The 18,593-nt window shown below is 45.5% G+C and overlaps 1 protein-coding gene across 2 annotated transcripts in view; it reads left to right on the top strand.

The window, feature by feature from the left end:
- Window positions 1–8,141: 8,141 nt before the first annotated feature.
- Window positions 8,142–18,593, top strand: part of LMCD1 (LIM and cysteine rich domains 1) — a 58,503-nt gene continuing 48,051 nt past the window's right edge. The window contains exon 1 of one of the 2 annotated variants that reach the window (XM_077857980.1): window positions 8,142–8,292. In XM_077857980.1, coding sequence (XP_077714106.1) covers window positions 8,251–8,292 — 42 coding nt within the window. In that variant the 5' untranslated portion in view covers window positions 8,142–8,250. The remainder of the gene's footprint in view (window positions 8,293–18,593) is intronic. The other variant, XM_077857981.1, reaches the window with a different exon arrangement.

Here is an 18,593-nt window from a genome sequence, read left to right as displayed (position 1 = left end):
TTATTCCAAAATAGAATTTTATTCTAAATGGTCCCCGTTATTAGATTGTTGAGGGACACCTACAATTAGACCACAGGTGTTAAGTGTGTATGTGTGTATAGTCGAGGGGCATGGAGGGGAGGTTTATTTCTATCATAGGGATCCAGACCCTATCCTGTGGGAATTAAGTGTCCTTAGCATATCCTGGCATGTGGTGAAATGAGCCATTCCTAGGGCTCGGTCTGCTGTTCTATAAAATGGGAATAAGACCACTTGCCTCAGGAAGATGCCCAGAGGATGCAATAAAATTGCCCTCAGGCAGTCATGTTGGTGTTAGCTCAGAAATGGCACTTGGTACCACTCATCCTGAGCATGTCCCTTGAAGCTGGGGAATTCCTCCTTTGATAGGCCAGCATCAACCCACCACCTGACCTATCTAAGCTAGCCCACCTGTCCCCCAATCCTCCTCCCCGAAAGATCAAAATCATTCTTACACTGGGAATTTAGAGCTGCAATAATGCCCCTTTATCCTGTCCAAGAGATTTTCTCTTTAGTAAGTCATACCAACACCTCACTCCCAGTGGGCCACGTAGAACACAACAAGTATTCTGATATACCTTGGCTGCAAAGTACATGCAGGTCAGCAAATTATAATGATTCAAGAAGGCCCACATCAGCAAATTGCTCCAAATTCTCCAGTGTCTCACATTCAAGCCTCATACCCAAAGATGCAAAACTAGATCAATGTTAGCTGGAACCCTGGCATGGGAACAGAACATTTGGAAGGGCCGTCAGGCTTAAAACAAACTTTTGCATATGACCCCACATTCATTCCTCACAATGAGCCCTATTTTGACACAGGAGAATACCAAGGCACAAGGGAGTTATATACCTAAAGTCACTGTCAGTGGTCAAAGAATTCTATGGTCAGCTTTCTCCTCATGATACAAGAGCAGCCAGCAGACTTGCCCTAGTAAAGGTCCCCAAATTTCTGTCTTGTTTCTCCTAGCACCTCTAACTGATTTTCCTATTCTAATTAATTGCCAAAATCAAATCATTTTAACAACTTCACATGCAAGAAGCAGAAGAGACTACACGAGAACCCCACAGGGTGCTCTATATCTCAACAACCCAGCAAACACCACACTGAGATCATCTCTAAAACCCACCTTGCTTCTGTATGGGTCAGGGTGCTGGCTAGAAATACTTGAAGGGGTAACCACAGGAAGTTTAATCAAGGCACTATCAATGAAGAAGAAAACAGGGCCATGTGAGAAGATGCACCCTGAGGCCAGTGACAGCAAGAGGCGAGACCACCCCAAGGCCTAAAGAGGCCATGGGAGAGAGCTGTCCCCAGGTTCACAGAAGCTGTGACTAGAGGTAGAAGAACATGACCACCACCTCCAAAACCCAGGCCAATAGGGAGGAAGAGGAAAGATTAAATATGCTCCCCCCTGATCTCCTACCAGTCTCCTGCTCCCAGGAAGACAGCACAGATGCTTAAGCAGGAAGTCCGTGCATCAGCCTACCAGGAACAGAGCTGGAGGAAGAAAGTAAAGAGCAAATCTAGAGAGAAACATGGAAAACATCCAGAGAAATCCTGAAAGGTGAGGAGCCCTGTCTCCCCACCTTTGTCCAAGCTAAGCCCTATTGTAAAGCCAGGCATCTCATGAGTGATCCCAGTGATCCCTAACTAAGGAGCAGCTTAAATAACCCAGCAGAGGGGATGCCTGGGTGGCTCAGCAGTTTGGCGCCTGCCTTCAGCCCAGGGCATGATCCTGGAGTCCCGGGATTGAGTCCAATGTTGGGCTCCTTGTGCGGAGCCTACTTCTCCCTCTGCCTGTGTCTCTGCCTCTCTCTCTGTATCTCTCATTAGTAAATGATTTTTTAAAAATCTAAAAAAAAAAAAATAATAACCCAGTAGAGCTTCATTCTCTTATCTGCAAATATGCAAATAGGAATAATAATATCTACCACCTGGGGTTGTGCCAAGGCTTAAATACATAAAGTTACTGTCTGCAAATAGAAAATACCAGGTATTTTGTTCACTGCCTTCCTGGTACCCAGAACGAACACACACACACACACACACACACACACAATGGATAGGCTGAATATAGCATTTAATATTACACGTATGGAAATGAAATGTGTAATATGGCTCCTTGGTAAGAGTAGGTGCTGCTTTAAAAATGATACATGCAACACAGGTGACTTACTGCCCCAGGAAGGTTTAAGAATTGAAGGGAGCAAAAGTATTTCTTTTCAAAAAGGGAATCTTGATAGAATTCATTTCCTCACCAGTGTGAAACTTGGTAAGCTTCCTTCTTTAAAGCTAGTAGGACAGAGGCAGAGGCAGAGATTTCTTCTCTCTGATTTCTAGTCACTGTTGTAAAGAGCTCGCCAGACTGGGTCAGGCCCACTCAGGAATAGTCTATCTTTGGATTAACCTGTTAGAGACCTTAATGACATCAGCAAAATCCCTTCACTTTAAACATAAGACACAACATACTCATGGGAGCGAAGCCCCACCACCTTTGCGACGTCCTGTTGGCTAGAAGCAAGTTACAGGGACCTCTCATTCTCCTAGGGATTGTTACACGAGGGCCTGGGTCATTGAGGGGACATCTTAGAATTCTGTCCACCACAGATGAGCATGTGGATGTACTTTGAAAGGGAGAAGGAATAAAGATTATTATCCTGATTTTTCAGAAACTCAGGGACTCTTAAAGACAATGCCCAAATCCCTGAGCTCATCCCTGCGACAGAGCTGAAACACATGCAGAGATTTTTCTGGGTCTAAATCTTGTGCTCTTTACATTCTCTTGTTGACCTCGGAAAGAAGGGAATGGCTCCATTGCATCGTCAACTAGGATATATATCTGATACTCAGAGAAAATGTATCACTTGCTCCTACTAAATAATAATACATTTGAGTTGCAAGTGGCCTTAGAGATGATGGCCAGACACATCATTTTAGCAGAGCTAGGATCAAAATGTAGGGCTCTGGACTCCTGAATGGATAGATTCTCATTGTGTCCTTCATAGTCTCTGTCAAACCTGGGCTATAACGCAAGAGAATGCTTGAATTCAACAATCATGTTTTGTTTTTATCCAGATGTTTTGGTCTTATAAGCAAAGCCTTTCTTGATCTAGGAAGCCCACCCAAAAATCTGAAGAAAATTAGATAGTTATTCTAAAATTAAAGTCACTGTAAGAATGACAGGAAAGACAAAAATTTCAGTTGTGAACAGTTCACATATACATGGTATAAATGTTGGGTCAAATTGATACAAATCAAAACATATAAGCTTATCCGGGCATATTTAGGTCAATTAATATACATTAAAATATACTATATGGTCAAAGTAGACCAGACACGCAGTTAGTGGTTCTCAGACTCTCAGTCTTTCCACTTGATCATGAGAGGTTGTTAGTTATGAGCTAGGTCTCTGTTAATACCCCCTGGGTGTCCTTGCTGTGAATTAAACAGTAAATCAGATACTGTCATCCCCCGGTAGAACCCTACAACTGCTCTGTCCAATACTGTAGCCACTGGCCACAAGTGACTACTAAGCGTTTGCAATGTGGTTGATCTCAATGGAAGTGTACTGCAAGTGTAACTTGTACACCAGGTTTCAAAGATACAGCACCAAAAAAAGGATGTAAAACATATCAGAATGGGAATCAATCACAGACAGAAATGACATTTGGGATACATTGGGTTAGGTAAGATGTATTATAAATAGTTTACCTGTTTCCTTCTACTTTTTTAAAATGTGGCTATTAGAAATTTTTAAATTATATACTTGGCACACATTATGCCTCACTGGAAAGTACTGATCTATAATTCCCCACTGTTCTCAGAAAAGAATTTAGCCTCTGTAGCAGGGTGTGATCCAGTCACTGCCTACTTCTCTGGTCCCCTTATGCTTTCTCCCTGTCCCTCATTACCCTCCAGCCACAGAAACTTTATGATCTCTCATAAGGGGATCATAGAAAGGGACACAGAAAGCCTGTACCCACCTTAGGGTCTTTGCACTCAGGATTCCATTCTTGTGAAATGTTCTTTCCATGGCAACTCTACTCATAGCTGACTCATTCTCCCTCTTCAGGTCCTCAGCTCATATGACCTCTTTAGTCAGGCTTTCTGGACTACCTGATGTGAATGGACCACATATCCAGTGAATCTCTGCTCCCTTTACTTCCTCTAAGGCACTCACTTCCATCCTCCATATCCTGATCTAATTATCTGTTCACCTATTTAATGCCTGTCTCCCTCCACTAGAATCGAAGCTGTGTGAAGACAGGAAGCTTTCCAGTCTTATTCATGGTCTATCAGAGCCTCAGCTCAGGGTCTCCTAACCCACTGTAGTTCTCAGTTCAATGTTTGTTGAATGAGTGAATGAATGAATGAACAGTGAAAAGGGCATGAAAAGGAGTCAAAAGTCCCAGTTAGGACAAACCCATTGATAATGACAATGACAACAATACCATCTTCCTTCAAGTGCTTACTTTTCTCCCTATAGTCAATCCTTAAGATTCATTTGGGAGGTAGTATGGTATAATTGAAAGGGCCACTTACTGGCTGTGTGACCTTGGATAGAGCCCTAGACTGTTCTCAAATCTCCACCTTCTCCCAGAAAAATAATTAGAATTATTATGGAATAATTAGAATCATCCTTTGATGTCTTGACATTCAATTAAAAAAGAATAAGAAGAAGAAGAAGAAGAAGAAGAAGAAGAAGAAGAAGAAGAAGAAGAAGAAGAAGAAGAAGAAGAAGAAGAAGAGGAGGAGGAGGAGGAAGAGGAGGAGGAGGAGGAGGCGGCGGCGGTGGTGGCGGCGGCGGCCCAGAGGGCCCCAGTGACATTTATTAGACCAAGACATTCCTTAAGGGAAATGATTCCTTTATTTACCTGAGGGGGCCCCCAGCACCCAAGACTCTGACTACAGGTCCCCTGGAACATCTGGCTCAAGAGTAGGGTTCAAAGAGTCAGCATCTTTAGCCAGGAAAAGAATAAGTACTAGCAGGGACTGGGGGGTGCCTTTCTGCCCACAACAGGTTATTCTCCAGAAAAAAAGAGACTGGGCCACCCCAAGCAGTAGCTCCTGATTCTCACGTTCTGAAAAGAGTCACTATATCTGCCTCCTTAATTGACACTGGGGCCAAGGGTAACAACAAGGAGGGGAAGGAGGTCATGAGTTTCAAGCTATACGATGTTAAAGTTAATAAAATTAGAATTATTCCATGGAACCATAATTTCTCAAGATGGGGCAAGAAGGGTGGCTGGAAAAGGAGTGAGAAATGACTTCACTGGGAAGGCTTCTGCGCAGTTTGCAAGGGATAAAGCATGTCTTTGTTATTCTCCTGGCTTCTGTTCCTATACCTCTGAAATATGAAGGCTTCTGGCATGACATCCCAGTTCATCACCATTGTTCCAAGGGTTTGCTACTGAATGGGCTATTCACATGGAAACCTCTTCGAGGCCAGGCTTCTGTTGGCCACAGTTTATTTACACCCTGGTTTAATGTGCAGCACACCTTGGAAGTTTGGACAAACTAGACCACGGTACAGCATTGCACCATCTCTTCCTAGTCCTGCCTGCCTGCTCACTGCTGATTAAAAGCCAGAACCCCACCCTCATTCATTCAGCCCACACGTTCTAAGCGTCTATCACATGCGAGGTGTTGGGGCTACAGCTGGGAGCAAGCAAAACAAACGCCAATGACAGCAGATCCATGAAAGAAGAAAAGGGGAATCACAACTGGAAAGCCCTTTCCAGGAATGTGAAAAAAAGGAATCAAAATCTGGGTTCATTGATCAAGAGTTGGGATTGCTGGGGATGATGGTGTGTCAAGAACTGGGGATCTCTGGGTGACTCAGCAGTTGAGCGCCTGCCTTCAGCCTGGGGCGTGATCCTGGAGTCCCAGGATCGAGTCTCATGTTGGGCTCCCTACATGGAGCCTGCTTCTCCCTCTGCGTGTCTCTGCCTCTCTCTCTGTATGTGTCTCTCATGAATAAATAAACATAATTTTTTTAAAAATGGCGGAGGGTTTAAGAAGGAAAGTACCTCTGATAAGAGACGGAGTTCTAGAGGGACACCTGGGTGGTTCAGTGGTGGAGAGTCTGCCTTCACCTCAGGGAGTGATCCTGGAGTTCTGGGATTGAGTCCCACATCGGGCTCCCTGCAGGGAGCCTGCTTCTCCCTCTGCGTGTGTCTCTGTCTCCCTCTCTCTCTGTCTGTCTGTCTCTGTGTCTCTCATGAATAAGTAAATAAAATCTTTTAAAAAGAGAAAGGAAGGAAGCCCTAGAATGTGGCCAGCAGTTCCTCCATCCCCCCAAATCAGTCACATGAAGTAGTCTGGGACCCCTCCCCTCCTTCAGTCTCCCTGCAACCTAGTTTTATGGTAGGCCCCCTGAGCCCTGCTTTTCTGGCAGGGGGTGCTGCCAACATGAGTTTTAGGACCGAAAACCTCAGGAGAGAGCAATATTCCCCCAGGATAAAAAGTGGGGTTTGGTTCTCCGCCCAGGCAGGGAAAAGCACCCCCGGGGACCCCACGTCTGGCTCAATAGAGATGTGTCTGTGTAGGCACACAACACTGTGAAGGAAGATCTTGCTGAGACTGTCTTAGGGGACTTGTTATGTGAGATGTTGTCAGACCCTTCACCCCAAGGAGGTGAAAAATCCACAGATGGAATCCCGCTTGTCCAGATCTCGGCAGCCTCATCTATCGAGTTTAACCAGAATTTCCTGGCTTATGGCTTCTTGTAATGCTGTGCCTCTTCTCCCTGGGGAAGTTCTCACTCTCATCCACGAACTAAGATTGATTGATTAATTGATTGAAAGATTTTATTTATTTATTCATGAGAGACACACACACACACACAGAGGCAAAGACACAGGCAGAGAGAGAAGCAGGCTCCATGCAGAGAGCCTGACGTGGGACTTGATCCCGGGACCCCAGGATCATGCCCTGGGACAAAGGCAGATGCTCAACCGCTGAGCCACCCAGGCTGCCCCGAACGAAGATTCAAAGCCTTGCTGAAGAGCTCAACTTTGGACCAGTTACCCTCTCTTGAGCCTAAATCCTCATGTGCCAAATGCAATGGAGCATCATCATCATCATCATCAAAGGTCCTGGTAACACGGGAGGTCATTATGCAACTGGAGAGAAGATGCATATTTCACGCTTAAAAAACCAGGACTGGGGGATCCCTGGGTGGCGCAGCGGTTTGGCGCCTGCCTTTGGCCCAGGGCGCGATCCTGGAGACCCGGGATCGAATCCCACGTCGGGCTCCCGGTGCATGGAGCCTGCTTCTCCCTCTGCCTGTGTCTCTGCCTCTCTCTCTCTCTCTGTGACTATCATAAATAAATAAAAATTAAAAAAAAAAAAAAAAAAAAACCAGGACTGTGTTCTCCTCGCTGAATTGGGAGAATTCACACGAAAGCAAGGTATGCGAGGCAGATCAATAATCCACAAGTATTAATTAATTAAAAAAAAAAAAAAAGATCCTAAGTCAGTGGACTCTGCCCTCCCGGCTGGTGACCGGAGGACCTGGCCGGTGCGGGCTGCACAGCACCTGCCTCCCCCCGGCCCCCCCCCCTCCCCCGGACACGGCAGAAAGAGTGGGAAGGGGGACGCGGCTCAGCATTTATTTTTGGAGCCAGCTCACTAAAAATACCCCCGCCTTCGCGTCTGATCACTCTCCCTTTTGACCTGAATGGATGGCGGGAGCCGGCGGGCCTCCCCACCCTCTGCCCGATGTCCTTTAAAGGAGAAGGGCGGGGGCGCGGATTCCTGCGGCTCCCTCGACGGGCGCAGGCGAGCCGCCGCCGCGCGGGCCGCACCGGGCAGGGCAGGGCAGGGCAGGGCAGGGAGGGCAGGAGGGGCAGGAGGGGCAGGGAGGAGCTGGGAGGGCAGGAGGGGCAGGGAGGGCAGGGAGGGCAGGGAGGGCAGGGCGGGCAGGGCAGGGGCCGCTCTGACGTCAGGGCAGCGCTCGCGCCGCCGCGGCCGCCCGGCCCGGACCACGCCCCCGGGGCGGAGAGCCGCGCGCTGCCATTGGCCGGCCGAGCGCGAGCGCCCGCGACGATTGGCTGGCGCCGTTTGCGAGGGAGTCCCGCTCTCCAATTAAAGGGCCCCGCGGCGCCGGGCTGCGCGCAGAGCTCCCCTGGGCGCGCGAACTCGGCCCGAGCCCGCGCTGTGCCCGCGCTGTGCCCGCCGCGCCCCTGCCCGAGAAGCCGGCGCTCGCCGCTGCTGCCCCACGGGAGATGGCGAAGGTGGCCAAGGACCTCAACCCGGGAGTTCAGAAGGTGAGCTGCGCCCTGCCTGTGCTGCCCACGTCCTTGCTTTTCCCCGCGTCCCTCCCGCAGGCTCGGCCGCGACTTACCCAGACGTGAGGAGCAGCAAACGCGCTACATTCCAAGACTTCCCGAGAAAACGGAACAGTTGGGAGTACAGAGTTGAGCTGACAGGCGCACCCACCCCGAAACTTACTCTTAAAAGCCCTTGTGTGGAATTTGCAAAGAATCTTTAGTGCTGCCGTGATGCTGATCGCAATGTTATTTGAATTTTCTTTTTGCGCTCGTTTTTCTTGGAGTCCAGTCTGCCAGCAGATAGTATAACACCCCGTGCTCACCCCATCAAGTGCCCTCCTTCCTCGGTGCCAGTCACCCAGCTGCCCCTTTCCCCCTTCCCCACACCTCCCCTTTCCCAACCCTTTGTTTGTTTCCCAGAGTTAGGAGTCGCTCATGGTTTGTCTCCCTCTCTAATTACAATTTACATAAAGTAAAACTATTAAAGAAAATAGTAATCCTGTTGTCTGTAGGGAGAGAAAAAAAAAAAAAAAACAACTCCCTTCTCCTCTTCCTTCCCCCTCCCAGGATTGAGGTGGAGAGTAAATATTTACTCACAAGGAATCTCCCCTCTTGCTGTCATCCTGTTTTCTATTTTGCACTCATACACACACACTCTCTCTCTCTCACACACACACACACACACACGCACACACACGTGCACACACACCAGTTTCTTTAGTTGGTGATGTTGGCCATGGCAGCAGTTCCAGCACGAGGGAACTAATTTCTGTCTCCAGGGTCTGCACGTTTCCCTTTCAGGAAGGGCTGGCCAGGAGCCCAGAAGGTCATGGGTGAATTACCGCAGGAGGGGCCTGTGGCTTCAACACCCACCCGCTACTTACCTTGGTGCAGTCGGGAGAGGGCACAGGCCAGAGGCATAGAGGACAAGTGAGCTGGAAGGGAGCAGAGACACAGACAGTCTAAGCCAATGGAGAAACTGAAGCCCAGGGTTAGAAACTGAAGCCCAGGGTTAGAGAGCCCAGAAGACCGCAGAGATTATTAAGGGAAGCCTTGGGCACGGAAACCCTGGCCCTGCCACTTTTTAGCTGCACTGTTTTGACCAATTCACTTTTCTGTGCCTCAGTTTCCTTGTCTCCAGTTCTAGGGATGATAGATCTCTCTTTTCTCCAGCAGCACTAGCAACGATAGTAAGCTGGATTGGATTAATCTCCCAAAGCAGTCATTTTTAAACTCTTGCAGGGCAAAGTCCTCCTGAGACCTCTGCCATTACCTGTGGAGTAGAATGAGAGGAAAACAAACAAACAAAAAAGGAATAAAGAAAGAAAACAACAAAACCCAAACATATGTCAGAATCAAAATAAAAGTGCAAGCCATGTAACTTTGAGGCACGAGTTCATGCATCTGATTTATAGCTGCACGTTACACAGCTGACTTGCCCCAGACTCCCACACAGGGTCCAGTGTACCCTTCTGAATGTGTACACCAAGTCAGACTTAATCAGGGCATCTCTCTGGAATGTACCATGTCCCATCACATTTGCCAGACTATTTGGAGAGTCAAGTTCTCTCTCCTTCTATGGAATTCGTACACTTCAGACCTTGGTATGATACCTGTTAATTTCCACCTAGTGGCAAGTCATGCATGCACTGCTTTTGTTTCTCTACACATCTTTCTGAACCCCTTGTAGACAAACCTTTCTGGTTCATCTCTGTTCCAACACAGCAGGACTCAATAAACTACCAGTGAACCACTGAATATCCGTCCAGCTAAGACCTTAGTGTTCGCGGACAGTACATTTTGTACATGAATGTTTTTTAACTTGTCATAGCACGAGGATATTTGTGCGTCTGAACTGCCTCCCCAAATTAAACTGAGGTAAAAGAGTTTGGAGCTAAAGGGGCAAAGCCCCACTGTCCTCTAGAAAGTCAGATGATTTGGGGGTGGTTTTACTACAAATTGATTGATAGATAATGTGTGAAGTAAGACCCAGTACATGGAAACCCTCCTTCTTACTGAAAGCCAAAGCCACCACTTGGAGGAAGCCTTGTTTTTATTTTCCTTTGCATCGGAGACTGTGATTATCGGGATTAGAGGTGGAACATGTTCTCCTTCTTGTCACCCTCCAGTGCCAACTTCCTTGGCCTGCAAAAGGTTTATTTTCCATTTAGATCCAATTACAGGCTTAAAGAAAGAATGTAGTGGGTAGAGATGAAAGGGTGTAATTCTTTTTTTTTTTTTTTTTTTACTTCTTGGGACTGTGGCAGTGAGGAGGGCAGTCATCACTATGTAGATTAACCAATGTCTTCAACTCAAAAAGTCAAGGCAAAGGATGAGTGGGGGAGAAGCTCTCCTTGCTTAACATTATAATAGTGATTGAACACCGTGTCATACCCAACAACATTCTAAAAAGCTTTTATTCCATATTTACTATTTAAATCTACAGCAGGGGGGGGATTTTATAACATTTGGCTTCAGGATACATAATCACACTTAGGCATTTTGAAACAATTTCATAGACTCTTGGAGCGACAAGGGACCTATTTACAAAATGAGAAATGGTTTAAAATGGCATACAGACTGTCTCTACTGCCCTACCCCCAAGGGGAAGTGTGGTAGGGGGAATCCCTAGCAGCTGGAAGTTATAAAAGGTCTTCAAGAGAACATAAAATCCAAAACCTGGAGTAGCCTTAGAAATTGTCTAACCAATCCCAGACAGACTGAGATCACATACCTAGTTAGTGGCAGAGCTTAAAAACATTACCAGGCTCCTCTCATCTGTGCTAAGTTAAATGCTCCCAATGGCTGCTCTTAAGCCATCATTTGTTTTTCTATTGGGAAAGGCTTCCTAGCACAGAGAGTTCCCTGAGAATAGTCAACATTCCTTGGTAATAAAGGGCCTGAAAGGCCACATGCCATTTCTTTTGGTGGAATCAACTACTACTGCGTTGTGTTCTTCTGTAGTGTTTATTAAGCATATTTAAGAGTACTGGTACTACTATCAAAATAGTGTTTGAACCAGATAGAGGTTCATACCCTATCCTAGTAACTCTACCACCTACTACCTGTGTGCTCTTGTGTATTAGCTAATTAACTTTTGAGTCTCTCCTTATCTGAAAATTGGAGAGACAGTAGCAGCATCTACCTCCCAAGGTGTCTGTGATCATTAAATGAGATAGTACATATAAAGAGCTCAGCCCAGAAGCTCTCAAATAGTTAGTTGTTATTGTTGTTGCTGTTATTATTATTATTGGTGGCAATGGCAGTGGTATATATTATGATGGGTGTGTGAACGCTGAAAGGAGTCTTTTGGTAAATGAAGGACACACTTTTCTTTATGACTATCCTATCTGAAGAGCAACTAATTTCCATTCAGCTGAACCAAAGCCAGTTGCCCCGTCTTGATGAGCTGAACATTGGTCTTATCTTCATTCTACCCAAACAGATACAAAATCTGCTCACATGGAACAGAGATTACCAGTCATTTCACTCTGGAGTCAATTTTAGGCCTGGAGGGGGCATGGAGCTCTTGTCACTTTTTAAGCAAGGATACTGAGGCCCAGAGGGGTCAAGCTCCTCATCTGAGATTGCCAAGATGTGCTGAAGCCCATTAGGCTCTGCGACAATACAGCCCTGTTGGCTGCCAAAGAGCCACTTGCAGGAATTTAGAAAGGACTAGAACCAAGAGATCTAAGAGCATGTTCACTGTTGACTGCATGTGTGCCGGTGGCCTGGCTCCAAAAGGTCTGTTTTTCACCCCTCAACTCAGTGTCAAAGGAGCATTACATGATGGTTCTAAGTGCGTTGCCAGATTCAGCTGGGTGTCTCCCCACACCCTTCTCTGCCTACCCTCCCTCTTGGCTTTCCTGTCCTCAGCCCTTCCTGCCTTCACCTCCAGTTCCTGCAGCGTGCAAAACTGCTGGCACATTGCCTGAGAGAGCCGATCCAATGTAAACACGGCTCCTCGAGAACGTGGTTGGCTCCCTCAATCTTAAAAATATATTAAGCTGTCATTTAAAGGCCTTCATAGCCAATGCATTGGAGACATGCCCATAGGTGTAGAAGCACGTTGGCCCGAGAGAGCCTTATCGTAAAAGAAAGAAAGAAATTATCCAAGTTCTTAAAGGATCTCTGAAAACAGATGCTGAAGCCATTACTTTGTAAATTACAGATGCTTGTCGTGTTGTGCAGACGTGTGTGAATATGCGGGGTTAGGGGCTGATGAGTGGCTTTCACCAGTGCATCCACCTCCTGGGACGATAGGAGGCAGGGAAAGCCCTAATCACAGACCATCTCTAGGCTTTACTCTCGGCCATCTAGGCTCCGAGACCTTCTCCTAGCCAGGGTTTACACACCACTCTATAAGCCGGACAGTGGGAAAAGGACTTTGGTATTTTCCTCTGAAGATCCTATAGTTTGATCTTCTCAGTATATTAACTGGCCAAAGGTAACAAGGAAGAAAAAGAATAGGCTGAGTCCAGCAAAAGCTGGGGACCAGGAAGGAGGGACAGTGTCACAGGCTCACATGTGCATCTTACTTTCCTACCTCCATGTCCGCCACTCCTGGTGAGGAAAAGGTAAGGACCAGAGACGTAAGGGAATAATTCCTCCTTCAACCCACTGGAGTCAGCAGGGCTCCAGAAGAGGTATTTGATTTGACCTTGGAAAGGAGAATCATTTTTTCATTCCAGCTTGTACATTCAAAATAGTGTGTGAATAATAATGTGGAAATCTATCATGATGAGTATAGACCTTGGGAATTCTTATCTCCCCAGTGTTCATCCAACACCATTTAAACATTTATTATGAGAAAAGTTTTCTGGCAGTGGTTGAGTCATTATAATAACTGTTGGCATTTCTTTACCAGGTGGCTTTGAATAGGTCACTTTTCCTAGGAAGTAGCAGACCTTGACTGAGAACCTGTCTTCCTTTTCCCTCCAGTCCACTAACCTTTCCTATACAGCAGGCTATCTCCCAAATAACAAATGATTATGGATAAACAGGCCTAAAACTCTGTTCCACTGAAAGTAGAATTGTGGAACAGCTTTTCAGGACAACCAGAAGGGAGCCACAGCTGTTGTTCGTTAAGTGCCTTCCTTTGGAGGTACCCACCCCTCCAACACACACACATACCCTTTTCATTTGCTTATCGGGAAGAGGATTTGGCTGGCAGCTGCCATGACCTTAGCAGGTGCAAGGCCACCAACAACTTCTACAGGAGTCCTTCAAGATTATGATAGTTCCTTAACTTCACATGTAATCTTCAAGATGTCCTAAACCCATTCTTGGAGCTTTGTACATAACAATGGCATGGATCTGCAAAGGCTCTAGAAATGCTTTCTATGAAGCTTTTATAGAAAAGCATTGAACAAGAAGTTGGGTCTCATATGTGCACTGAGACTCTGTCAGTAGCCAAAACTTAAACTTTGTATCTAGGCTTAAATATTTGATGTGGAAATTTGGTGGTAGCTTCACAAAAACAGAAACAATCATACAATTACAAATCTTTGTCAGACTCCCAGATCAACTCTTCACTCACTGTCTGCTCTTTTATATGAGGAGCAAACCCTTTTAGGTTTTTTTCTCAGAAGGGACCTGTTTGGTCTTCCTTTTACGATTTGTTTGGACTCTTGTCACTGAAGGGCTTTGCAGGAAGAGTCGTCTGTTCTCTGCTAGCATAGACAAATTCAAGGAAAGACCAAAGAAAGGAAGGAAGGACTCTCTTGAGTACGTGCACAGTGCTTGGCCTTTCTCATATCCCATTTGGCCTTAAGGACTACCATACAAAAATATGAATATCCTTTCTACACATGAGTAAATGAAGACTAAGTTAAGTGATCATATGATGGCAGGTTAAGAACTCAAATCAGGTCTTCACTCCGATCCCAAAACTTAAGCTCTTTCCACTCTAAGGAAAAATAAGAAGGCTTTTCTCAGAAGTAGCAGTCTGGTAGAGAGAAGCTATGATTATCACTGTGAGCTATCTACACATTAGTAGTCTGATTCGGGAATTGCCCAGCATTTGCCAAATGTTACCAGGCATTTGTACCTCTCTGGTATCTATCGGTCACTACGAGGTATATACTGTCACTCACAATAAGTCCAAGCCATTTCCAGATACAGAACAAGGGCTTTCTAGATTTCTCCTAGTTCTGGCTTTCTTAGAAGTCTAATAGAACTCAAGGGAGGAGGCTGGTAGAGAGACAGTCTAAGGAAGCATACAAAAGTATCCTAAAATTACTGAAGAAGCAGTGACCCTTGACCAAAAAAATAAAAATAAAAATAAAAAAATCCTAGAGATCCTAGTCTGAGAGCTTCCAGGAAATTCTAGCCTGGGGATAAGCTTGGCCTTTGGAATGTATCTCTACATGCCTGGTCAGCCTGACTCATGGCCTACCCAATAACACGTGAATCAGGACCAAGCAAAACACAGCCAAGCCCCCACCAGGACACGCTTTAAAAGGAAATAAGATTGCTGAGGGGGAAAAAAGCAAAGGCTCCATTTGGCAAGTCACTCTTTGGAAGGACAAAGGAGTACTGGGGTCCAGCCCATGGCGGCTGTTTCAAATCCACATGATCTGTTTATGGATTTTTTTTTTTCTCCTTGCGTTTTAAAACATTAGATTCTTTATAAAATTAATCTTTGGAGAAAAATGCAAATGACTCGTTATTTAAAAGAACTGAGCAGAATCTAGGGATCTGCTTGGTCAGTCCCTTTGTGTTACTGTTGGGATATGGGGAGAAATGCCATATCCAAAATTTATATGAGACATAAATGAAAGATACACTGATTCACAGCATCTTTTATGAATGCAGGAGAAAAGGATATGTTCTATATTCTGTTGCTTCCATGCCCAGAGTACTCTAATTTCAGTCAACTTCATACCCTCAAACTTCAGAAGGTCAAGTGAACATTTTGGTGATGAACTTTACTTTGGCCACCAGATTTAGAGGCTAATTGAGAAGTGGTTAAACACATAGCCTTTGCAAGCATGGAGATCTAAATGTGACTCATGGTTCTGCCATTTGCTAGATCTGCAGCCTCTGCCAAGTTGCTTTTCCTCTCTGGACCTCTGGTTCCCCGTTTGAGAAAGAGAGTTAACAATAGTTCTACATCTAAACAATAGTTAGTGAGATAAAGCCTGTAATGTGCCTGGATGCCTAGTAAGTGCTCAGAAAATATTTCCTCTTGCTCTTACTGGCATCCCCTCTCCTCAGTACAGCACAGAAATCCCATAGGTAGTTAAGCACTGGGGTGTGGGAAACCAAGTTCAGCTTACCTACGTCACATCACATGTGGCTTCTAAGATATCAGATTGCAGGACCTTCTCTTTGTAGCTAAACTTAGACTTAGCCATAAATATACTCAGGCTGCATCATATGCAAAATTGTGACAATAGCAACAATTTGCTTTGGGTGGCTGGTTGCCACACTTCTAAAAAGCAGCCCTCCCTCTGCCTGAGACCAGTCCTTGGCCCCAACCGTTTGATCGTGGACAGGCTTACCCTCACCAAGCCTCAGACATCCTGCTTATTAATCAGGATAATGGTCACTCATTTCTTCATTTAGCAAATATTTATTTAGCATATATCATGTGCCAAGCATTGTGCTGAGTGCTAAATACAAGACAATGAATAAGAAAGTTTTGGTCCCTGCCTTGTAAACTTGAGTCAGGTGAAATTAATTTCTCATAAAAGTAGGATAAAGGCCAAATAATGTCAGTGTTCTATGAGTCTGTGTATTCCTTGACCATCTGCAGCACATGTGCACACACCCTCACATCTACACACCTACTAATTCTCCTTTGCTACCCACCTCATATTCCCCAGGACTGCATACATCTGAGCCATACCCAACCCCAGTAATTTGTACAGTGTAACAGAGGAATGAGTTCACACTGTTCTCCCAGTTTTTACATTTTTTTAAAGATTTATTTTTTTGAGAGAAAGAGCACATGAGCGAGAGAAAGGGTGGAGGGAGAAGGAGAAGCAGACTTTCTGCTGAGCAGGGAGCCCTGATGTGGGGCTAGATGTGGGGCTCCATCCCAGGACCCTGGGATCATGATCTGAGCCAAAGGCAGACGCTTAACCAACTGACCACCCAGGCGCCCCCTAGTTACTGCATTTTAAACAGGATATTTAGTGACAGAGTCTGAGGCTGGAGGGACTATTGGCAGCTCTCAGGTACTATGGTAACCAGCAGCCCCTTCAGCTGCCTTGCAGATACGGTGGTAGACAAACTGTGCTCAGCCTGTGTCCTCAGCGGCAGCCTAATGCCCCAGGCTCTGTCCTTAGTGGTGTTGATGGCAGGGGCACCAAAGGACAGGGACACAGGGAAAGGGTTCTTGGATGGCTAACACCCCTATAACCTGCCCTCAAGAAGATAGCATCTATTTGGGCCGTATGACTAAGTGGCATGTCCAGGTACTGATTCATGAGGCTGACTACCAAGGTGACTGGCCTGGCTGATCCACTGGCTGCAAAAAGTGGAGGGAAAGTGGATCCCAGCCCTGCCCTCATCCTGGAGGAGAGCCACCCACCTGCCAAGGCATTCCTTTGCTCCCCACCCCGCCCTGGCACTGTGACCAGCCAGTCTCCTTGCTGAGTGGATCTGGTCTGAACTGGGCTGGGGGGGGGTGGGGGTGGGAATCAGCATTTGGGGGCTTAGCTCAGAGGAAGTCGAGGGAATTTTTTACATATTCTTAGCAGATAGAAGAGAAGTTTTTAACTAGGAATCTGTGGATAGAATTGAAGGTATCAAGGACTGTAAATAAAGAAAAATTACACCCTCACACTCCCAGCCTCTAATGGATTCAGCATTTCTTTCAATTGTGAATGAAGGCAAAGCCCTGACAACTTAGCAACCCCTTGACTCGTTTTCTTTTTTAACTAAATAAAGCTATTGTGCAAGACATTTACGTTAGAAAAAGATAGCTGAGTATGAGCCCTCTGCCCTTGATACCAATGGAATTCTGATACTTTCTTGTCCTATTCCCGCTGAGATAGATGTCAAATGTACCATTTATATTTGTCCATATTCTGAAATCACAGTAAATGCACTGCTAAGTCCTGTTAATTAACTTAATAAAGGCATGTATGTTACTAAATTATAGATCTGTTTTTACATAGTGGTACTATTTCAGTAATAGTGGTTTCCTCTGTAATCCTACCTATTTTATGCACTTAAAACACTGTTCTGAGAAGGGAGGCTTTCATGTCAGACAAGAAAAAGAGCCCAAATATATAAAGACGTCTGTCAAAGCCTCAGCAGTACTCTATACACATATACACAAATATGTACATATATAAACACACATACAGCTGTAGTGGGTTGAGATCTGAGGCTCTTGGAGCAATCTGGGTTTAAATCCCAATTTGGCTACTCATTTCCTGTTATCTTGGACAAGTCACATTACCTCTCAGCCTCAGTTTCTTCATCAGTAACATAGGCCTAAAAGTTGTCCTCAACAATAACCTGTTAAATTCTTAGCACAGTACTTGACAAATAATGTTGTATTTTATTTTTTTAAGATTTTATTTATTTATTCATGAGAGACAGAAAGAGGCAGAGACACGGGCAGAGGGAGAAGCAGGCTCCATGCAGGGAGCCCGACGTGGGACTTGATCCCAGGTCCCCAGGATCAGGCCCTGGGCCGAAGGCAGTGCTAAACTGCTGAGCCATCCGGGCTGCCCTAATACTGTGTTCTAAACACGAGTTACCATCACTATGAATAGAGCTAACAAGAACGAAATGGTAAAGAGAATAAAAACATTACTTAGACGAAAATTCTTCACCTCGAATTTGGCACACACAAGAATTTAGCTCATGCAAACATTTATTATGTGCAATTTTTATATGCCAGGGACTAAGGGACTAAGCTGATAAGTGGAAAAAGGAAAAGAGTCTCAGAAGCTGATGGTTTCAGAGAAAGAACAGCCAGTGTGGCCATCAGAAAATGAACAGTTCCTAAAGACCTTGATCAGAGGTCCCAGTATAGAACTGAAAGAGGTTAGAAGAGGCAGTACTTAACCCTACCTGGGAGGTCAGAGGAGGCTTGCCCAGGAGGCGACATCTGAGCTGAGTGTTGAGAGACAAGGATAAATGAGCTGTTCGGATCAGGTCATGGTCCAGTTTTATGCTTTCCAAGTCTGGCACGTATATTCTCCATCCTACCTGACTTCTAACTTGGGGAATATCATCCATCTTAGACTGTGGAGAAATACATTTCCATGTATACATCTATCCCCACATATGTATCTTTTATTTTCTGATCTGAGGACTGGCTCCTCTTGCTTTTC

The sequence above is a fragment of the Canis aureus genome, chromosome 19 (assembly GCF_053574225.1).
Source record: "Canis aureus isolate CA01 chromosome 19, VMU_Caureus_v.1.0, whole genome shotgun sequence".
NCBI lineage: Eukaryota > Metazoa > Chordata > Mammalia > Carnivora > Canidae > Canis > Canis aureus.
This window is presented reverse-complemented; position numbering and strand designations above follow the sequence as displayed.